The following is a 23,543-nucleotide window of genomic DNA, read 5'->3' as shown; positions in this document are numbered from 1 at the left end:
CAGCTGCCAAAAACTCAAAAACCTTCACCTACCCACTACCCAGGGCTCAAGGTCTTGCAGTGTTTCATGATCATCATGAACAGCTCCTAGCAAAAAACTTGATATGCATCCAATGCCCACAAATCTCACCAGGTGATTTTCCTCTTTTCTACATCCTGCCATCGCATCCACAACCCATTTCTCTTGTAAAGCTGCAGTTGCATCCTGTACCTCCTCTTCCTGTTTTCAAAAATGCCTTCCATGAATCACCAGACTCTAGTCCTGCCCTCCCATTTTTGCACTTTTCTCACGTTTCTGTGCTACAACTCCCTCTTCACAGCTTGCGCTGCCTCCTCGGGTTTACACTTCCTTGCCTTGGTCACTGGCCCTGGTGCTTTTTACAGCCCATCTCAGGCAATGTAGGACCCATCATCAACTCCATCAATGGCCTCTGCATTTCCTTCCACAACTCGCCCTCTCCTCCCCTAGAGCTCATGGGAGGGCTGAACAGTGTGCCTAGTCTCCGCTTAAATACGTGCAAATAAACAACAGCAATAATAAGGTAATCAAAGGTTATCAACGTCATGTTTATGCATCGCACACAAGTCGATAACGTGATTATCAGGCCAGGACTATCCATGTACTTGCGTAGTTGAACGGCAGCGCTGTGAACGTAACTGTTCACATTCTTGCCTATGGGCTACACGTTACCGGAGACGTCCTCTAAAGGTTAGCTTAGGTGCCTGATGACTCCTGGCCAAAAACACCCCATCGTCTACACTCAGTTTCTCTCGGATTTGTTTTCATTTCAATGTACACATTCCATGTGACTTTTAAAACAATGTTGCTTTCTTGTCAGCCGTTCTAATAAGCATATTTGTTGCTGTGGACACATCACACAGCTGCTCCTCAAAACTTTCCCTCAGTTTGATGCTGCTGAGTGATGCACTGCACCTTGCGTACACATCACGCTAATTTATGAGTAACTTGCACAACCAAAGCTCCTGTCGTTTACCGCTGTCTCTTTGCTGTGAAGATGCTTGAAGACGAGGAAGACGACAGCGCAGACATTGCCTTAAGTGTAATACAATTATTTATTACAAAGACTAAGACAATATCTTCAAGGCTTCCTAGGCCAGCCTTGGAGAGAGATGTTTCCCAATCTGATTGTCCCTCCTCTCTCTCCCAGTTTCGTGGTCTAAACAGTTTATATAGCTTTCCACAGTCACTCCTATAGCTCTCATAACAAAACCACCCTATGTTCCAACCACCCCAGGTATAGCTTCACCATATATGGAGACATGACCTTTTTAAGAAGTGGCATTGACCCCTCATGTGACATTCCAATCACATATAAACATGGACTTCTCAGAATAGTTCACCTGGACACATGAACCCATCTAGGCTAAAGGTCATTGTTCTTCACAAACAAGGGACAGACATCCATAGTACAAAATACACCTCAAAAGAAAATACATATGCCGAAAATATAAGTCACTCCAAACAAACACAGACAACACAAGACAGCCAATCATGCACACAAATGCGAAGGTAACAGCAAGTATATCTCTACCCTTAATCTTGGTTTAGTAACTACAACATGTTTGTCAAGTGTGAACTCAAAAACAAGTGCGAAAAAAAAAAACATTTCTCTTGACCAAAAAAACAAAAAACACATCACAACACAACACAACACAACACAACACAACACACTTAATTGTTTAAGAACTTAATTGTGGCCAAAAGTATGTGGACACTTGAACATCACATTGTTAGAAAAATGTATTTAGTGTCATAGTATATAATACTCAAGAATGGAATATGCATAACCCTAAATTTAGTTCAACTCAGCACGCATGTCTGGAAAGGATTGCTTAACACACATTAACTGAACAGCTAATTCTATAACAGTAATCAATTAATAGGGCGCTGTCCACCATTTACTGCTAGAACTGCCTCTATTTTGTAAACTCTTTCCACTAGATAAGCGTTTCCCAACCCCTCCTGCAATCACAGTACTGGTAACATTAGTGATGTTGAACACTCCATTCAGCAATGGCCTGGAATGCAGTCTGTTCAAGATCATTGAAAATCCAGCAAATAATTTTTGCATACCGTCCATAGTCAAAGCAATGGAAAAAGCCCTTTCTAGAGGTGAATTCACTGCAGTATCATTGGGTACTGTAGAATGTTTGTAAGAAGTTAATCATTTAAATAATTGTAATACTGTCTTTACAGGTTTGCAATGGAGATGCTCTGCTTGTTGATTTTTATTTAGACTTACTGGACCAATCGGTTAACATAAAGGGGGTTGTAACACCTCTGGCAGGATGTTGATAGTTTAAAGGTCAAGGGGTTAAACTGCTTTAGGGTCTGTTCCATTATGAGCGGACCATCTGTTTTATACATCCTGTAACTAATCTGTGAAAAGACCATTGGTTTTGATAATCTCTAATCTCTGCATGTCTGTAAAAGCTGGTGTTAGATATCTTTAGATGGGAGGCCAACATCAGGGTCCAGGCCATAGGAAATAACTAAATAAAGCTGTGTCTTTCTGCACTGAAGCTCTTCATTCTTCATCTTCATCTTCACATTACTGCTGGTAGTGTCACACAAGGTCTTTAAATGTTGGGTCGCTAAAAACAGTCACTTTCCACAACACTTTGGCATGATGGTTCACAGTTCAGTAATAGTTCTATTCAACAGTACTGTAGCATTAAGCTTTTCCCATCACTGGAACAAAGGGACCAGCCCAAAATCAGTTGTGAAGTGCACAGGAGTTTGAGACGACAATGGGCATTTAGGCAAACAGTGAACCACAAAACATTTCTGTTTTCTTCAGAGTGCAACAGCATTTCACCTAAACCAATGCCTGGCAATTTTACACAAGCCAACATTCCTCTGGCTGGTGCTTTCAGAAGGTGATTTGGAACTTGGTTGAGATTTCACTGGTTTGTTTATTAACTGCTATTGCTCCTATACATGTTACTGTACTGGACACCTTTTGTAGGGTAGAATTGTGACAGAATGGTGGCATAACAGAAAAACTAAATGGAAAAGGTATCAATATACCTTTGGCCACAGGGTTTAACATAACAGTTTTAGCGCTTTTTCACCAAAAGAACTCTGGTTCTTGAACCAGTTCCATTCTGGCTTATATAAACCGTGGTGCTTTTTGGCGAACCAGCCTGCTTTTCCACCAGTTTTAGTGGTACCGTCACATCACATGCCTTTAACAGGGGGCGTTGCACTGCAGCAGTGGACATGTTTCACACTGTAGAACCTAGTATTCTTCGGTTCCCGCTGGAAAATAAAGTCCGGATCCGGAACCTACTTTTGTTGGTGGAAACAGAGCGAACGGTTTAAAAATAGGTTTGTAAATCAGAATGGTGGCAGTTTCACTTCGGTGGAAAAGCGCTATTTATGTTTTTTTTTTTCTGGACAGAGGACAGAAGAACCAATAACAATTCAGAGTCTGATACCACTGGTGACATTACTAAACAAACACAAACAAACAAAAACAAACAAACAAAGGAAATCAGCTTGGGTTTAGCTTTAAGCAACGGAACCTCTTTTCACTGCAATTTTTCTGAAGGACGTGTTTCCTGGCTGAAGGCGGTGCTTCCCCAAATGATGCTTTTCTCAGCTGTCCACTGGGCTTCTTTGAGGAGTGAATCTGCAGGCTACAGTTGCTTTTAGTCTGGTAACTGCTAACTTCTCCAGCTTCACCTACTTTTTGATGCAGATACTGGCACAGGCAAAGTCTGGTGCTAATGCACATTCTGGAGAAAGACAATCCTAAAAATGTCTGTCTGCAATCTTAACAACTGTCCAATAATTTCCCACAGATCCAAAATTGGACTGCGGTAAGTGCAGAGGCCATATTTTATAACATTAACCCATTGTGAGCACTCATTGTTTGCATAGTATCCAACAATTTTGGCAAATATTTAAAAGCGTAAATTCAGCTGTAACTGCTAATATCTGCACATAACTGTGCTGGAATGAGATGCACAGCTTTCAACATGTGCATTTACAAGCACGTGCCCAGCCATGTGAATGAAGGCCATGCGGTTATCTTGTGTTTACTCCAGCCCCCCTTCCCTCATGCTTCTCACGCAGACAGCAGTATCCGTCACTTACACGGACACTACGCTGTGTAGCTACTTCTTGTGTCAATAATAAATCATTGCAACATGACGAGTTTCATTTCAATGCCTTAAGTGACCTTGCACGTCCTGCACTGTGACTATTGCTATTGAGTATGCTTAAATGATGTATTGTGCAGCCTTAACACAAACCACTCCAGATTTTACTGTCCTTAAAAAAACAATAACTCTACACACTACAATTAATGTGAACATGTCCAAATTGTGCTGTGTGTTGTCATCTTAGGTGTTTGGGGTTGTTAGTGTTGGAAAACGGCCATGTGTCCCAGTTTCCAAAGGGAGGGGACCATGCTCTGCTTTAGAATGTCACAGTCCACGTTGGAATGGAATTCTCCCCCCAGTGTCGGCAGCCCACCTGTAGCTAGACAATGACGCTGCCGCCACCACCACCTCCAAGCTTGACTGTAGGCAAGGGACAGTCATCTTGGTACTCCTCCCAAGGATGCAGCCACACATGCTGGACACAATCAGAGCCAAAACGCTTTGGACCACAGGACACTGTTCCAGTGATCAAAGATCTTTAACTGCTTGTCTTTAGCATTAGTTTCAGAAGAGGCTTTTGGAGTGATGGCAATGCAGACAGGTGATGCAGTGTGCAGAGAAAGGTCTTTGCACTGTAAACTAACTCCCACAATGGACAACACCACAACTGGGCATAATTTGGACAGGTTGACTAAGGTGTACTCACTTGTGTTGGCAGCTACTTATTTCACTCTTTTCCACATCTCTGTAGATTAGTGCCTGTGTTTTTGCATCTCCCTGAACCTTTCTTCTCTATTCTCACTCTGGGTAGCAGTAGATACACTGTCAACAGCCACTTTAACCACAAGTACTAACATAATTTATTATTCGGATGTCTCTTAAATACAAATGCAGACAATTCACACAATTCTATTTGCCACAGGTAGGCTTTGAAATGTACAATTGGCTCATGAACTACACCCATTGTGAGGCACTGATTATGTTACTTTAATCAGCTTTTTCCTTATCAATCAGCAGTAGATGAATTCATCTCAGACAACTAAATCAAGCACACTTTTCTAATCTCTTACTTCCAGACCGAAGCTACAAACATTAGCATTTCTACCTTAAAATAACTTCAAATTCCTTTTGATGCTCCAGTTCTAAGGAAAACATCATCTTCATTTTTGTAATTTCTGGCCAAATGCTACTACTAGACAGTGTGACTTTAATTTTCCAGCATTTCACAGGTCTTGAGCATAGTTCTTCTTTCTCCACAGTAATGTCAGTACAATCCTGTATGATAACTCTTACACATGCTTTAGAAATGCATGCAGTTGCATAGACAGAATGCATAGACGGGACGGGCCAGCTGATCATTTCCATTAAACACCCATTATTCATGCACAATTCTGTAACTAATATTAGGCAACGAGTCTCTCATAGACAGTATTGGTCTCTCGTATGATACTATTAACAGAGCAGTAGAAGTAAAGTTGTCTGCAGTCATTCATCTCCTAACTCAATTTGCTTAATGTTTGTTAGTAGAAAAAGATTCAGAAAATGTTGTAAGACAAAATCCTTTAGGTATACTTACCTATTACTGGTTCTCTTACTGTGGTCTGTAGGTAGTTCCACAGAACATTGCTAGAAGCTGGACTCTGAGGTACTGTGATGAACAAGAAAAAATGGGGATGTGGAGCCCATTGAGAGTGACAATGTGGATAAGTGCATAAAGAAGCAGATTTACAAAAGTGCACAGAAGATTCTTGTGCAGCAAATTTCCATAAACCATGAGTGCAACTACCCCAGCATTATTAGGCAAATTTTATATCCATAAATACATGCTTACCAACTTGTGCCTTGTTCTTCGAGCAAGTGGAAGACTGTGTTTGTTTTTGCAATGTTTCCTCAGGTTCCCTAGAATTTTGTGCCAGTGGGCTCTGCGGTTGAGAAAGGCTCACATTTTGAGTTTGAAGAGGCTTTGACATTGAGCAGAACTCTTTGGCCTCTACTGGGTTGTGGTAAGGAGGCATTGCTGGGCTGACTGGTTCGGTGTTCATTTCCAGCAAGCCAGACTGCTGGGTGTTCAATGACACTACAGGAAGTTGTGAGGATGTTGACACAACCAAAGGTTCTGCACGCTGAATGTTTGTTGAGGCTGAACCGCATGTGGTTTTCAGAGGCTCAATGTTTTCTGATATTAAGCCAGGAGCTTTTGTACCAGTTATGGGTGTGAAAGTTTGTGAGCATGAGGCTTCAGTGTTGATCTGCCTCATGTTTAGTGACGTAGGGCTGCTTTCTTGAGCGACACACTTCAAAGAATTGTTTTGGCAAGGTTTCTTCAAACTGGACACTGTAATTTAAAAGTGAAATACGTTACATTATATTTCAAACACACACAGACAATTCAAGCATTAAAGACATCAATCATGCACGCATATGAAAATAAGAATGTACAAAAAAATTCTCACCCAGCCTGGACCCTGGAACTATGGAGAGCTTCAGTTCTTTCAGGCCCTTCTTCTTAACCACCAACTGCAAAGCATGCAGAGCTGCAAGCATCCAAAATCAGAATTTAATTGAATTGCATGTTTGTGTAGTATTTTGCCTCGTCTTCATCTCCTTTCTTTGAGGCCCTAATCTATGAAAAGTTTAACCAGTACACACATTTTACAAATGCACAAATTTTATGATTGCATAATTAGTAGTGGAGGTTATATTTCTTCATTTTATACAAGAATCACGTTAAAAAGCCCTTAATTAATTTTGTTTGTTTCTACAGTCATTTCGTCCCATCAACGTCTTTGGAGAGCCAATCTTGAACATAATGGTGAACATAACAATTTAGAAAATCAAGCTCTGTAAGGTCTGGACATTAGGTTAACACTTGTAAAAAGGATTTATAGAACCTACTCACCAGCCTTAAATGTGTCGCGCTCATTCAATGTTCCAAAATCCAAGTCCACTTCCTTTAGACAGAGGAGAGATTTACATCTATTACCTACATATATTTTTTGTTCTATTTTCAGAAAAAGTAAAGGAAGAATTAAGAATGAAAAAAGATCATACAAACTAGTGCACTGTATAGTAATAGTACTTTTTTTACTATTGAAACAGCATCTGTTGCTAAGTTCTAATACTGTGGGGCCCTAATTAAGATATTAGGGATCAATATATGTTATACTGCTCATATATTAGTACATTTGGCCATATATGAACGAGTTCATTGAGTTCTGTTAAAACTCTGTCTGCTCTTCCTCAGTAAGGCCCAGTCTGTACCAGGCACAGCTGTGAACTGAGGGGGAGGCAGTTGTGATATATGATAATGACTGGCCATAGTTGGAAAGTACCCAGAAAAGCTCTTCATAAGGGCCGAGAACGGCTGTCCAGATTCATTAGTCATACCAGATGTCTCAACAGGCCCAAAGTTAGTCTTCTCCCACGGGAAAGCTGGGCAGGTAAAGGTCAGGGTTTTTAAAAAAACTATACCATATTGATTTGTCCACGATTAACTCCAAAAATGGGAACATGGCATGATGCCAAGAGATGGGGCCGGAAGAATCGGAAACTTTTGTAGTGATGCATGACTAGATAAGTTTTAGAGCTCATTTTAGCTAGCCCAGGCTTCCCTTTCTGGGAGGCCTAGAAGAGTCGTGAAATAACCGCGACAATACACAGCAAAAAAAAAAAAAAAAAAAAAAAAAAAAAAACAGGCAAGAAAATCAAGAGGAGAGCAGATTGGAGATGTCACTGTCCAACATACGTTTCAAAAATGTTGTGCAAAAAGATTTAAGCGATAAAAGATCAGCAGTCTTACTTTGAAAACAAAATGTATTAAATCATTTGAAGTTAGACTGCTGAACGATTGTCAGCCTTACTCAGCACCAGGTGTTAAATCAAAACCAAAAGGTCATACTCCTTTAGGACCTGTGTCAGGGAACTGGACAAGATTTGAAAATATCATCTTCTGTTTCTGATAAACCCACCATTATTCTGTGTTATTTGGGTAACTGATTTCTGTAATCTCTGTATTTAAGTCTTTGTTCTGTTGGCAGTATTGAGATGTGTGGCGCTGCCTCTCTAATTGGGAGTTTAGCCGGGGGTGGGTCCCTAGTCAGGGCCAGTCGGACAGAGCACTCGGGTGCACTCTGCATTCTAGCTATTGGCAGTTGGTCTGAGATTTGTCTAATTAGTTATGAAGCTCTTAGACCTCTTTTTCCTCAACAACTAAGGACACACGGAAATATGCAACTGTTTTTTAACCTCTTAACACGCCCTGGCTGTGTTTATGAATAGTTATGAACAATTATAGGCTCAATATAGACACCCAATATACCATTTTAAAGCTTAGAATCTCTGCTTTTCAGTTATCCAGCCTATTTAGCAGTATCTCCTTTCAGAAAATAAACATTTATGGCGAAATATGCCTAGTTTCATAAAGATGTGATTCATATCTTTCATATTTGTGTTTATCGTACGTCCATATCTGATCGGATACTCCGTTTTACTGTAGGATGTACGGTTCCTGAATTAGAGCTGAAAGAGCACATTGGAGCGCGTGTTTACAGTTCAAACCTGCTCGGGTTTTGTCCTGGGGTTACCTCAGGACACACCACACACCCCCCCCAACCCCCACCAGCGCATCCACCTCGATCCCTCCTTTAAAACGAGTCCAAACTTAAGAGAATCCATCAATCCAGTCTCCTGTAATCCCCCTTTATATACAACCAGAGCTTGACATCATTTCAGGCAGAAAGAAATTTAACTCCTTATTAAAAGCGTTTTATTCGACGCTCCGCCGAGTGTCCGGTGTCAGATTACTCAGCAGACTCTACTGGACCTGACGGTATGCAAATGAGGTATGTCAGCCAATCAGGTGTCGAATTCAGCCAGCTGAAGGGGGGGGTGGAGGCTGCTTGGCGACAGATAATCTCTCTCAGAGACTTCCCACTCTGCTGAAAGCGCTCTGTTAAAGAGACACTGCGGTTTTCTGTTTGTATAGGAGTAGACCATTCAAAAACAGCCTTATTAATGCAAAATGAGTTATTAAAGTGGTAGTTTTTATTTGGAGAAAGAAAATACCATTACTGCTTCAGATCACAATAAAATCTAACCAGTAAGAGGCAGCAGTTTATAATTTTATATGATGATTGTAAACACATTATAGCAAAATGTAGAGCTACCAAAACCCTTGTTCCATATAAATAGTTAATTTTATATGTCTGCAAATAAAAAAAAAATAGAAAATCTGAAAAGCGCCTTAAAATTGTCCTGGTATTTACCATATTTTGGCCATTATATGTTCAATTGAATAATTAAAGTGTCTTAAATGAATTGTGTAAAGGCTTCTAAGTAACATTAATTCATACAATTGACTCTGAATTATTTAATATTGGAGTGATAAGCCTTCAAATGTGAGTATGTAATTTCAGGCGGAAATTGGTCAAAATAGGCTTGGAGCTTAAGAGGTTAAACAGCAGATGATATGACCAGACAGGTGTGGGCCTTTATATAGCTACACAAATTCTTGTAAGAGCAGCATTGCTCTGAACCAGGGCCTGCGCTTGTTCTTTCTCTGAACACTTGTTGCTGTATGTGTGTGTGTAAGAAGGTGCTGGGCCTGAGAAGAGTGATGTAAGGACAGGTGCAGACATAATTAGCTAGAAGGTGATGGTTTATACAGATGGCAGTAGGCAAACTTACACTAACAGTAAAGAAAGCACCAAACTCTCTACGATACATCAGGGGGAGCTGCAACTTTCCCAAGTAACCGAGCCAAAAGCTTGTTAGAGACTGCTGTTATCTTATAGGAGGATTCGCCTGTTGCACAGTTGTGTGATAAAAAGGTCAACGGACCTGGATGCTTTCCTGGGTCAAAAAAAAAGAAAAGATTATATAACAAAAAAAATGTGGAGCTTGACGCCCCACCTATATGCAATCCCACCGAGAATGTCCGACCCATTTTTACCTGTATAAAAGTTGTGACTTTTGTCTTTGTTTCTCAGAATACTTTTGGTTCCTGACCCATCTTGTGAGATTGAAACTACGAAATAAACCTGTCTTCTCCTTTCTTTAAACAGATTGATTTTCGTCTGTCTTATTTTCTGCTTTACTTTATACAGTTGCATGCTTAGTAAACTTAGACTTATTAGGTCAGCGATAGCGAGGTTTCCTCTCCATATCTGTCGTATTTGGCACAACACATTGCTCTTTAGAAATACAATTTCAAGATGGAAGATTGAAGTTGCATCAAAAAGAAGTATACAACACTTTGGTGCTGTGAGCAGAATCAGAAGTATACCAAACCTTGATAAATATGAGCCAATGAATGCATTATTATTATGCAGTGAAGACAATTTATTTTATCTGCAGGATTACTACAACAACATATCTGGATATATACCTGCATAGACGCTCCAGCACTCACTGCCTCTGCCTGCCGGGCTAGATCTACAATCAGCGACATATCCTGATCATCCTTGCGCAGGGAACCAGGGTGGGCAACATTCTGTGAAACATCACAACAAGCCAGTTTAGAATTTCACATTAGGAAAGTCTTAATTTGAATTCTGAATGTTTGTTACAATACTTACGAGGTAGGCAACTATATGAGAGTAGCTCAACATGTGGTTAATGACAAGCATTTCAGAAAGTTTCCTTTCACACAGCAAACAAAGGTAACCATATTTTGGAACAGGCTGTGTTGTACTGTACTTCACCAGGCACTGCAGACCTGGTTTAAGGTGGGGGGGGGGGGGAGATATTGCAACATTAATTTATATATAAACAACTGAACATTAAGCACCATCAGCATAATTGCACATAGTTTTAAATTAATATAAGAACGTTTCTTAATTCTTTACAATAACTAGATACAGTTTAATACATTGCCAACAATGGGACGAACGGACGGACACACACACGGTATGTTTTGTGTTTTTAAAAAGACTCCAGTACCCGCTCACATGTTGTCACCTGAATGTGTGTATGTGCTTTGCTGAGTGCTGAGGTCTTACGCCTGTGTGCTCATTTTAGCTGCCCTTTTTCGGACATATATAGCATAGGGTCCCGTGTGTGCGTGTGTGTGTGTTGAGAGCTTCTGACAATACGGCTATGTGTCTTACATTAGATTTTCTATCTCTTTTATTCAAAATACTTTCCACAAATGTGTGAAGTTTGCAAGATACAAACTCACAAACCCTACATATTTAAAAAAGTATGATCATGCCAACATTTGTGCTGAAGAACTAGGGTTATAATGCGACAAAGTTTCCGATATCACAATGTGCCCTGCACCTGTACTCACCCACTAGCGGAGATTTCCTGTCGGGACTTTTGACATATGACTGTAGAGTCACGCGCTTCTGAACTGTAAAAGAACAGGAGAATAAAAAAAATATATTGTGTTTTGTGGATTTTATATTCTATGTTAGATGTTATGCTACATGCTATTTCCCATCTTACTTTGTTTATATAACAAGTTAAATCACATTCATTCCGAGTCATTAGCTAAAATATTGAATGAATCATATTTTTTCTGCTTTACAGGCTAAATATTCAATCCTGCTCTAAAGGCCACACTGACGTCAAAATGGTCAGCCAGAGTTGCTTTCACAAACCAACTGAAACCAGTTCCTCTTCAGCTTTTAAAAAGCAGAAGTTCGCTCCTTCAGACGATGTTATCGCTGGATACCAGAAGAGACCCAGCTCAACGAGATAAAGACAATGCAAAATGCCGACTCTATGTAACATGTTCTGGAAGCACAAACACATTAGGATGCAGAATTTGCACCACATATAAAACAGGGGTCAGAATTTCACTGGGGTATGCTGATCGCTCTCGGAGAGTAAATTCTCCTGGCGCTTGTCAATAAACTTGAGTGTTTGAACCTCACTTTTGATCTCGAGTCTTCATTCTTCGCCATAAAACAAACATGCAGGACTGAGGTGTGGTAAAGAGTTCCAGTCCAACAGTATATGACCATAACAATAGTCGAACAGTGAAAATATTATCAGCTTAACACATCAACCTATCTACAGAAACTGCGACCGAAGCCGGTCCTGAAATGCAGAGGAGATTGAATTATACTCTGTGAAGGCAACATAAATGCTTAGCTTAGCATTTTTAATAAAATGTCTAATTATGTTCAGTTATGCACTCAATACTTGGTCGGGAATCCTTTTGCAGAAATGACTGCTTCAATGCGGCGTGGCATGGAGGCAATCAGCCTGTGGCACTGCTGAAGTGTTATGGAGGCCCAGGATGCTTCGATAGTGGCCTTAAGCTTATCCAGAGTGTTGGGTCCTGCGTCTCTCAACTTTCTATTTACAATATCCCACAGATTCTCTATGGGGTTCAGGTCAGGAGAGTTGGCAGGCCAATTGAGCACAGTAATACCATGGTCAGTAAACCATTTACCACTGGTTTTGGCACTGTGAGCAGGTGCCAGGTCGTGCTGAAAAATGAAATCTTCATCTCCATAAAGCTTTTCAGCAGACGGAAGCATGAAGTGCTCCAAAATCTCCTGATAGCTATCTGCATTGACCCTGCCCTTAATAAAACCCAGTGGACCAACACCAGCAGCTGACATGGCACCCAGACCATCCCTGACTGTGGGTACTTGACACTGGACTTCAGGCATTTTGGTATTTCCTTCTCCCCAGTCTTCCTCCAGACTCTGGCACCTTGATTTCTGAATGACATGCAAAAATTGAGCAACAGTCCAGTGCTGCTTCTCTGTAGCCCAGGTCAGGCGCTTCTGCTGCTGTTTCTGGTTTAAAAGTGGCTTGACCTGGGGAATGCGGCACCTGTAGCCCATTTCCTGCACATGCCTGTGCACCGTGGCTCTGGATGTTTCTACTCCAGACTCAGTACACTGCTTCCGCAGGTCCCCCAAGGTCTGGAATCGGCCCTTCTCCACAATCTTCTTCAGGGTCCGGTCACCTCTTCTCGTTGTGCAGCGTTTTCTGCCATACTTTTTCCTTCCCACAGACTTCCCACTGAGGTGCCTTGATACAGCACTCTGGGAACAGCCTATTCGTTCAGAAATTTCTTTGTGTCTTACCCTCTTGCTTGAGGGTCAATGATGGCCTTCTGGACAGCAGTCAGGTCGGCAGTCTTACCCATGTTTGCGGTTTTGAGTAATGAACCAGGCTGGGAGTTTTTAAAAGCCTCAGGAATCTTTTGCAGGTGTTATGAGTTAATTCGTTGATTCAGATGATTAGGTTCATAGCTCATTTAGAGAACCTTTTCATGATATGGTATTTTTGTGAGATAGGAATTTTGGGTTTTCATGAGCTGTATGCCAAATTCATCAGTATTAAATAATAAAATACCTGAAATATTTTAGTTGGTGTGCAATGAATCTAAAATATATGAAAGTAATTTTTATCATTTCATTATGCAAAAGAATGAACTGTCACAATATGCTAATTTTTTGAGAAGGACCTGTATAACCCAGTTTTCTCTGCCTGCGATCAGTTCTAAGCTCTCTTTTGCGCTTAATAAAATGTTAGTCAAAGGCTCCAACTTATATATTTGATGGATAGATTTTTACCACGACAACTACGTGATGTGATCTACTACTGCATTTTTAAAGTGATGAGGGGTGCCAAAAAAAAAAAAGAAAAAAAAAGGAGGATGTATTTTAACTCAAAACAGGAATACAAACCTCCAGCACATTTGCTCATCTCTGAATACTGCTCCTCAATTGTTGCCATGACTAGTGAGAATAAGGGAAGGAAAAACAAATTCATTACATACAACAAATATTTTATAATTTTGTCCAACAGAAATATCTACTAGTAATGATTCTTCTCCCCTTTTGTAAAATTATCAATACATATACAAGACCTTTGTTGCAAACAGAATTTATTAGCCTTACTTCTCTCATAAGACAAGTTCTTGAATATCCTGCACAGATGATTTGGAACCTCACACACCTGAAAAAGAGAAATCAATGTAAGTGTTTAATTATGTGTGCAAACAGCATTACCATTTCCCTTAGAAACTTTTACCTGCAGTATGGGCTTTCCTTGCTTCAGTTCTTCTTCTTGAGCAAGCTCTGTGATCTGGTTCAAATTTTGAGAACCAAGGAACACTAGATCCGGTTTTGAGTGTGCCTAGTAAATTTATTCAGAATACATATTCAAATATATTAAACACATGCATTTACTACACTACAAGCAAATAAAAACAAAAATAAAGTTGCTTACAAAAACATTGAAATAGTGTTGCATGGAGGTGAGATGAGAGGAAGCAGATGTTGAGATGTTGATCTCACACGCATGGCACAGATAGATTTCTGTGCTTGAGTACTGACTCCTGTCCACAAGTACTGTGAAAAGTTGCAGACCTGAAATCACAAAAAAAACATTAGAGTCAATGTGAGAAAACAATTAGAAAAAGAAAAGCTAACGTTGGAGGATTTTAACATTAACATTTTAGGAATTCAGGACTTTCATAATACTACATAGTACATAGTACTTCTCACCAATCAATGGGGGCGATGACAAATTCTTCCTGTGGCGAGACCATAGGTACTGATACAATTTGATCTCAGTGACAAATCCTAGTCAACAAAACAGAAAGATGATGGCTAGAGGGAGATTGTGAAGACAGTGAACAGGTGCATGTGAATGCACAAGTGTGCAAAAGACCAGTGACAATCTGTACAGGTGTAAAATGTAGATTTATTAATACTCCTACAATCCTATATACTCTCATACTTCTGCCCATGTGTTAATACTTTTAAGGTGGTTTCTTCAACACTGGAAATTGATTTCAAACTAATTCTGAGCCTGATCTTTTCTTTCTCTGTTACATGCAAGCAACAAATGGAACCCAAATAGTGAGCAATCAGAGCAATTTGTACCAATCAAATATGTCGTTTTAATCATTAAAAGAATGTTGACTAAAAGTAAACAGTTAAATTAATTGCGATACTAATTTGAAGCCAATGATGGTTTAGTGGGCAGAACACTGAACCACATTCACCACAGGATCATTCATGAAGAGTCAGCACTGTCTCAGGTGTTTATTATTTTAAAAGTCTTGATAATATTATTAATAATAAAAGGCTTGTGGGGTCTATATCAGGGTTTTGCCAAGTGAGCAAAGCCTTAACCCTCATTATCTAATAGGCACCACATTACTGGCTGCCAACTGCTCTGGGCTTGTGTGCTCAATAAATCATGTGTGTTTTCACTGAATGCAGAGAGTAAAAGCATTATTGTGCAGTTTTTTGCAAAGGTTTTTTTTTTTCATGTTACTAAAGGAAATACGTACCACTATACTGGGCTGTAGAAAAATAAAGAAACAATCAGTTAGTAAATAATGATGAATAACGACAAATACAAAATTAAACAAACAAAAAAATACTAATTATTTAAGAGTAAATGTGGTATGTGCCGTGCCTGTTAGTTCTAAGTTTAAAAGAGACAAGAATCAAACTTTTTAAAGAAAGGAGAAGACAGGTTCATTTAGCAGAAAGTTTAGATCTTACAAAGTTTGTTCAGGTCCCCAAAGTCTTATGATTTAGCAGAACAAACTCACAAGGTTTTATACAGTTAAAAAAAGGGTTGAACAAAGCTAGAAGGGCTGGAACACAGGTGGTGCTTTAAAATCCACCTTTTCTTTCATTATATAGCTCCTTCGATTTGTATTTATTGTATCCAATGAGATCAAGTTACAAGCCTTGAGTTACTTCAGGAGACAGGTCAACCTGACCAGACCTCCCTAGCTTATCCATACATTTTTTCACAATCAAGTTGAATCAAAATATTAACAATATTATTTATTATTATTATTATTATTATTTATAATAATAATAATAATAATAATAATAATAATAATAATAATAATAATAATAATAAATCCATCCTGGAAACACATTGCATATAATATATTACATGGATGACATTTCTCTTCACATTTAAATATTTAAAAAATTACCTGGTTCAAACAGCTCAGCGAGTTTCTGCAATTTTTCAAATAAAACAAAACAGCATTGGTTGTCTGTGTGAAGGCAAAGTAGTTATTTATGTGTGTGAAATTCACATCTGCATACAACCACAGCTATGTACAGATTAGATTTATTTACTACACATTTATTGAATAAACTACTCTAAGAGTACATTTAGTGTCTTACTAAAACCAACCTGTTTGTGTTGACTTTCATTAATATGTCTTTCGTAATCAGATATTAAGGAGAATTTCTGGTTACATTCCTGCAAAAAGAAAGAAAAAAAAAATCTAATTATACAAAGCAAGCATTTAATCATATCAAGCAGCAGAGGCACTAAGCCTCCACTCCTCAGTGTGATGGTTTCATTTTACTGAATGTACTGGAACTGTCAGTTTCATTTTCGCTGAAATGTACATAAGCCCTGTGTGTGACTCACAGGAAGCAGCTAAGCTCATAATGCCTTGCAGTGAAGAACTATGCTTGAACACAAAGCTCTGTTAAAAGAAGTGTTCAAAAACAATTCTATTTTAACCCTTGCATTATTTTACAGTCTTCCACCTACCACACACAGAATAAGTGGACACGAGCTTCCAGTCTGAGCAGGTGAGCCTACAGAGTTTAAGAAGGGATAAAAAAAAGAAACACAACAAAAGGTTAAAACACTTACAGTACCCCATAAAACACTACCATTCGTATGTTAATGTATCCATAACACTTTCTCAGCACTCATTTCCTCACTTAGTACGATTTATCTGACCCTCTCTCCCACTTGGACATCCTGATTAGGCTTAAGTCAACTTTCAGAACTAGCAGCACAACTGTGGTATTGGTGTTGTGTTTTATTTGTATGTGCTCAAGTAGAAGATTTCAATGAGTAGCTTGTGTATCAACTTAAATAACTAGAATCTCACCCCAGAATCATATTTGAGGGGCAAAAAATAAAAATAAAATAATAAAAATGATAATTTCAGAAGTCAAATGAGATGTAAAGCGTGAGAGGCTTACAGATTTGTGTTCCAGGTACAACACTTGCTTGGAACTCTTTTTGATTCTTTTCTCGTCTCAGCTGTTGCAACTTGTTCAGAGCTACAATAACACAGAGTACAGGGTCAAATAATTTAAACAAGAGACAGTTTTATGAATACGTAAAAGAACACAAAGCTGATAATGGCAATGTCCACACATCCTCATACAAAACACAACAAATGACAACTAAGCCCTCTTATGTTGATATGTTTAGTATCAGGTGTTCTGGCTCTATACTGTCTGTGCATGTCTGCATAGCCAGGCCTTAAACATTCTATGATCTTCCAGTGTTAGACTATGTGTAGTAGTATTAATTCATGTTATGGTTTTTAGGCCATTTATCCAACAGTGTATATTCAAATGTCCTACTAACAGTTACTTTCCATCGTTATCTGCCTCTTAGAGTTTCTAAATAACAAAAGACATAAAATATTGATTTAAGGAAGGTGGTCTCACCATTCGCATAGCTGGAGGAGTCCACCTCTTTAAAGGCCGAAAGATCCAGACGCACACTCTGATAAAAAAAAAGCCAAGAGAAACCTGTTTGGTAACAAATCTGTTGCCACATTTAACCCTGTAAGTGCTTTTAATAAAGAGACCCCCTAAAGAGCCAAATATGAATTTAACAATGTCATGGTACAGACGTACATTAGAATATACATTCAAATGTCTAGCATTTAGATATTTCTCAAAGTTTGAAGTAAATCAGCAAGAGAAGAATACCACCTCTACTATTCCAGGAGGGTGATGTTTCTGTGCTTGATTGGCAAAGTAAAGGATCTTCTGGTTGAAACTGAAAGAGTAGTTAGTATAACTACTCTTAGGGCATTGCAGTGTTGCTGGGTGAGCAGCTTCCTAAAATATGGGCAAAAAAAAAAGACACGGTCAGTGCAGTCTAAACTGGGTACAGGTAAATGGTAAGAACCAATTTGTATCTCTTGATAAACTCTTAATCAGTGTTAATTTTGTTGATGAAAAAAAGCTTTGTTGACAAAAACTGACTTCGAAAACTTTAAGACAAAACAACTAAATAAAAACAGCATTAAAAAAATAAAAACGAGATGAATTTAATGACATTTTTGTCATCGAATAAAAAGACGAATCTGTGTGGCAGGGACGACATCCAATCAGAACTGATTTAGTTTTGTGAAAGGTAGGGACCAGTTAGGAAGAGATCCAAATCACTACTACTTTAGCAAAGGTATAATTTAACCATTCAAATGTTTTATAACCTGATTTCTAGAACAAAATTTTAAATGTAAAATATTTATAGTCACATACCTACAATAATAACATAAATTAAAATCATATATAAGTATAAATATATTTCACATTCAAACTAACAATATTACAGACTAAATGCTATTTTCGTCACAAGACTATGACTAAAACTTAATTAAAATTTGTCGTCAAAATGAACACTGCTCCTAACAGACTAGGCTCTACTTCTTAACTATTCATCCTAGAATTGTGTTATGCACTCAAACACTCACCATGTACCAATAAATATGATCAAAGCTGATGCAATGAGAGATGCAGTCGATGGCTGATACTTTCTGCCTGCACAGTGTACAGAGATACCCACAATGCCACTCACTGTCCGGACAAGAGAACTCAAGAAGGAAGTTCAGGCCTGGGGGAGGGAAACAAAAACAAATCATTAGCCAGTCCTCAGCCAATGCACATTGTTAGTTCAAATGCCCACTGTAGGCCTATGCATGGTAACTTAACCAACTGTGATCTAGATTAAAACACACCAAGATCAGATTGTAGCCCAATTGGAGCACATTTTGCACATTATGTTTAAGGAAAAGCCTCATGTTGAGATATTAAATGCTTTAACTACTTCCTCTGCAGTTTGGTTGTACATTCCAAAGAACATACTGCTGTGGTGTCTTCTCTTGAAGGATGATTCTTGAAGAAATGAGACTTAACACACTGTCTTCTATTTTTATCAATCAGGTTAGGTTTTATTATAACAGGTTTTCCAGAAGTTACAGTGGAGAGAGAAAAAGTTCCCGATCTGAGGTGTCCAAAAATCTCTCTCTCTCTTTCGTGCTACCAGAGTTTTATACATTAGACCAAGGCATATCACATATCTCTTTACCATAAAAGGACATATGTTCCAGGCATAAGTCCAGAAGTTTAAAGTACAAACAGATGAGGGGTGTTTTTTGGCCCTTGGCCCACATTCCAACATCTACCCCAGGACCCTCACTCCAGGCAAACCCAGTACTCCAACAAACCGAATGACCCAGTATTCTTCTTGTACAGACAGACCTTATAGATTTTCATATGGAATACAGTGTTTTACCATTTTAATACACCACACTGCCTTTATAGTAAGAGTTAGAGTTAAGTAGTGTGTGTGGAGAGAGGTTGAGTCTGGCCAACTTCATGTCCCCACACTCTTACAAAATAAGCAGCAAAATAGATAAATACATGTAGCATCCTGCAATGTGAATATTGTGCAAGTGAACACCAAAATCAGACATGGTGCAGCCCTATTTACTACTAAAAATGTGTCCTGAATAATAGTACATTTACTTTATGTAATTGTTGAGCTGCACTGGTTCAAAATGTGGATACAGCATGAAAGTAATTGTATGCAATTGTGTCCACAAAATCCACTTAAACATGGAATCAGGGCAAATAAAGGTGTAGGCAAGGTTTAGCAATCAAAAGTCCCCCATCCACACCCTAGCAAAAGTAACCAACTACTACAGTCAGTCATTTTAGAGACAAGCTCATCAGAAAATCATCCAAATTTATTAGATTAAAAGAAAAATATTTAAATGCATCTCACCAAGTAAAGGGTTAGTTCTGGCAGGGTCAGTGATGTAGGCCTGAATTGTTTTCCTCTGAGGTCGGTTAGCTGCATAGTACAGAAAAACAAAACTAACAGAAATATAATAAACATCCACAGGCAGGCACCGAACTCAAAGTTGACGAAAATAAAAGCTCTTACCTCGGACAAGTTCTATCACTTTCTTCGTTTTGGAGAACATGTTCATGACTACAGAAAAATGGAACAAAAGTTTGTTCAGTGTGCTTTTTTGGCCTCGTGAAATAAAACCAACAACGAGAAAGCTTCATATTACCTTGATGATAGGCCATTTCTTTGCCTGTCTCCAGCATCACCTTAGGCAGCTCTAAAACCTATAAACACACAACATTCTCAAACACAGATAAATTGGTAAAACCTTCCATATCTATACAGTTTGAGGTTGTTTTTACCCTTAGGGTACCAGCACCGTTGGTGAGGTGTTCTTTCTTAGCACTGCATTGCAGATAAGAAAAAGAATTCGTGAACCAGGCAAACCGCAGCAACTCCGGATTCCTGTGCGCCTAAACCACAGACAAAAAGAACAAACTATCATATAGGTGACATGAGCACAATACTCATTTTGATGGACTTTATTAATTTTTCAATTATATTATTTTATTTAATTTTGAAATCATAAAAATATAAATTGGAATTCTATAGACATGAGGTAATTTCAAGTACTATTTGTTGCAGGCCCTATACCTCAAAAATACTATATTACTATTAATAACATTTACCAAGAATAAAAACAGTTGCTTCAATTAAGGGAAATGCTGGTACAATTTTGAGTATTAAGACACAGTACAGTAAGCACAACAGAGCACGAGGTCTGCTATTTTGGCTGCCCTGAACCCTACAGAGCTTAAACACGTATATCACCTGTTATCCATACAGTCATAGATGTCAATTATAAAACATGAGAAATTTAAAACCCAACACTGACAGGAGGCTCCACTCAAAACATCTGGGTAGGGCCCAAGAAACTGAAAACGGGTCCAACTTTTTTAATTAGCTGGTTTAGAAATATTTTATTAATTATGAATGGTTTGGAAATAAATCATGGTAACATTGCATGTAAAAGAAGGAGGGGCAGTGGAATTTACCCCTCTATGTAGAGCTCAGCTGGGAAAAACACTGGAACATAGCTGTGTATGAGATCAATAAAGAAATCTACTCCTCCTCTTTAGAAGGTCTTTTGGATTAGTTTGATTTATTTTTTTGTTTGACAGTTTATTTTTACCCTGTATTAAGTTTGTTGATGCTGGAGCAATGGTTAACCCTATAATGACAGTCACTTATATCTCCACAAACATACAAGTAAGTAAATAAATAAATAAATACCTACCAAGTACTTGTAGTAATGATCAACAGAACACAGATGTTTTAAAACATCATGATTTTTCAAGCTTTCCTCGCAAACATGGCACAGGTAAAAGGCGCCAACCCTCTCTGGAGTAATACACAATGTGACCATGTCCAAACCTATTCAAACATTTCTTAGTTAATTAACTTTGTGAGTGTCAAAAATTCTTTTTAAAAAGCTCCACATATGCACACACTCACCAATGACTGGGTCTCCTGAAAGAGCGCTTCTCACGTAGTCCAGAACACCAAAGATGGGGAAAAAAACTGAAGGAGAAATTAAGTGACAACAGCACATAATCAGACAACAGCAAGAGTGCTAATGTATGTGGAAAATAAACATGTGGACTTAAGTCTGGAACATTGGTCTGTCGAAAGCATTGAGTCCATAGGAGAACTCTTAGCCTTGACAAGTTAACATGAACTGACGTCAGACACACACAGACACACACACACAAGAATTAATTCCTACCTTGTCCTTTATACAATGCTGTAACAGAACACCAAAGAAATTAGAACACGTTGCCATGAAATTTCCTGCCATTTTCCCTTTAAACCAACTGTTTTACACATTATACATCATTATCTGCTATTTTTGTACCTGAAGGCAGTCAGTTTCACCTTTACGTGAAAGCTGTTGATGGGATAGACCAAGGCCCAAGGGAGCACACAAGTCACTGTTTGACACATTATCTACAAACATTTCTACCAGAGTATAAAATCACTGATGTTCCCATTCTCTGTTCAAATCAAGAATAAAAAGCTTATATCCAAACCCTAGATTTTAAGCCAACACATCTGTTGTCACCCAGCTCTTCATGTATTATACTGTACTCATTTGAGAGTCTTTTCTTGAATTAATTAATTAATTTAAACAGAAACGGTGGGAAGGATTGAAACATACCTGTCTGAAAAAGTCTTGACACTTCCTGCGGGCCAAATGAACACATACGTCAACACTGAGTGAGTTTGCATTATTTTGGGTATTTTTCACTAATAATATAAATTATAATTATATTATTTTCTTTTTTTTAGCAGTTCAGCAGCTAAGGTGATAACTGTTGGGCAAACTATAGCTGCATTTTCTGTTATCTGGTGTAATTTAAATAACTCTGAGCGTTGCACCCATTTTGATGAATCCATGTGTCTTTTTAAATCAATAACTCTTGCACAATCACAAAATATTTTATGAGTACTGAAATACCTGTTTATGACCGTAATTCCGGATATGTGCTTTAAAGAGCTTGATTGTGTCATATTGTGCATTACAATTCTGTAAAGGACAGACATGTTAACAACACGAACAAGACAACACATCATCTGCATTTTTACAAGAAATAGGCACCAAATACCAAATCTAAGGAAGTTTACTAAGAATTCTTCCTCTTGTTAGAACTTACCTGGCAGCACATCAACTTGACATGTTTCATTTTGGTTTTGGCACCCATATGGACCTTTCGAGACATTTCCAGCTTGCTCATCTAGTGTACTTTTACTTTAAATTACAGCATCTGTGTTCACAAATGGAGGGAAAGAAAAACAATACAATGTGCAATTTATATATTTATATATATATTAAAAAATCCATTTAGTTACTTTGGTGCCAAACGTAATGCAACCAAAATGTTTAACATTTCCAAGACTCCCAAAAATTCTCTCCACTGACAAAGTGGAGAGAATTTTTGGGAGTCTTGGAAATGTTTTCGGGTAAAATCGAGATGAGCCTTAAAATATTTATTTTGTTCAGCAGTGTTTTTTGTCTTGGCACTTTGCCATGCTGGCCATTTTTGCCCAGTGTCTTTTTTATGGTGGAATTATGAACACCGCTGTTCATAACTGAGAAAAGTGAGGCCTAAAGTTTGGATGTTGTTGTGGGGTCTTTGTGGGCAAAACACTTTCATACAGGGTCATGTAGGTTTGTTTTTTTCTTCCTTAATAAGGCAAAGCAAGGCTAGGCAAGTTTATTTATATAGCACCTTTCATACACAACGGTCATTCAAAGTGCTTTACAAGTTAGAAAATACAAAAGAGATGGCAAATAAACATGTAAAAGAATAATAGTACAAATGAAAATAAAAACTAAAATAAGAATAAAGCATAAATGATTTAAGCAAGATTATAACAAATAAGTAAAATTAAAAACATGTAAAAGAACAATGAATTGGGAAAAAAAGAGCATTGTAGTAGCTAAAAGCTCCCTCTCCATGTTTAGTTTTTACATTTGGCAGCAATAACTGACCAGTTCCTGAT

The 23,543-nt window shown here is 38.4% G+C and overlaps 2 protein-coding genes across 3 annotated transcripts in view; one reads left to right on the top strand and one right to left on the bottom strand.

Moving 5' to 3' along the window:
• Nucleotides 1-23,543, top strand: part of rad21b (RAD21 cohesin complex component b) — a 634,821-nt gene that overhangs the window by 320,781 nt on the left and 290,497 nt on the right. The window lies entirely within an intron of this gene.
• The window catches only part of LOC103038962 (uncharacterized), a 59,881-nt gene that overhangs the window by 34,429 nt on the left and 1,909 nt on the right, over nt 1-23,543 (bottom strand). For both annotated transcript variants that reach the window (XM_022683292.2, XM_007245692.4), the window contains exons 2-31: nt 22,694-22,804; nt 22,498-22,566; nt 22,198-22,222; nt 21,766-21,783; nt 21,495-21,560; nt 21,277-21,413; nt 20,342-20,452; nt 20,206-20,263; nt 20,073-20,120; nt 19,911-19,979; nt 18,598-18,737; nt 17,831-17,959; nt 17,561-17,618; nt 17,084-17,164; nt 16,641-16,687; nt 16,272-16,340; nt 16,066-16,090; nt 15,400-15,411; nt 14,606-14,683; nt 14,328-14,467; nt 14,130-14,234; nt 13,997-14,054; nt 13,784-13,834; nt 11,419-11,481; nt 10,706-10,845; nt 10,516-10,620; nt 7,030-7,081; nt 6,584-6,664; nt 5,962-6,465; nt 5,707-5,778 (exon numbers count right to left, since the gene is read on the bottom strand). In XM_022683292.2, coding sequence (XP_022539013.2) covers nt 5,707-5,778; nt 5,962-6,465; nt 6,584-6,664; nt 7,030-7,081; nt 10,516-10,620; nt 10,706-10,845; nt 11,419-11,481; nt 13,784-13,834; nt 13,997-14,054; nt 14,130-14,234; nt 14,328-14,467; nt 14,606-14,683; nt 15,400-15,411; nt 16,066-16,090; nt 16,272-16,340; nt 16,641-16,687; nt 17,084-17,164; nt 17,561-17,618; nt 17,831-17,959; nt 18,598-18,737; nt 19,911-19,979; nt 20,073-20,120; nt 20,206-20,263; nt 20,342-20,452; nt 21,277-21,413; nt 21,495-21,560; nt 21,766-21,783; nt 22,198-22,222; nt 22,498-22,566; nt 22,694-22,774 — 2,692 coding nt within the window. In that variant the 5' untranslated portion in view covers nt 22,775-22,804. The remainder of the gene's footprint in view (nt 1-5,706; nt 5,779-5,961; nt 6,466-6,583; nt 6,665-7,029; nt 7,082-10,515; nt 10,621-10,705; nt 10,846-11,418; nt 11,482-13,783; nt 13,835-13,996; nt 14,055-14,129; nt 14,235-14,327; nt 14,468-14,605; nt 14,684-15,399; nt 15,412-16,065; nt 16,091-16,271; nt 16,341-16,640; nt 16,688-17,083; nt 17,165-17,560; nt 17,619-17,830; nt 17,960-18,597; nt 18,738-19,910; nt 19,980-20,072; nt 20,121-20,205; nt 20,264-20,341; nt 20,453-21,276; nt 21,414-21,494; nt 21,561-21,765; nt 21,784-22,197; nt 22,223-22,497; nt 22,567-22,693; nt 22,805-23,543) is intronic.

Source organism: Astyanax mexicanus, chromosome 3 (genome assembly GCF_023375975.1).
Source record: "Astyanax mexicanus isolate ESR-SI-001 chromosome 3, AstMex3_surface, whole genome shotgun sequence".
In the NCBI taxonomy this organism is placed as follows: Eukaryota; Metazoa; Chordata; class Actinopteri; order Characiformes; family Acestrorhamphidae; genus Astyanax; species Astyanax mexicanus.
This window is presented reverse-complemented; position numbering and strand designations above follow the sequence as displayed.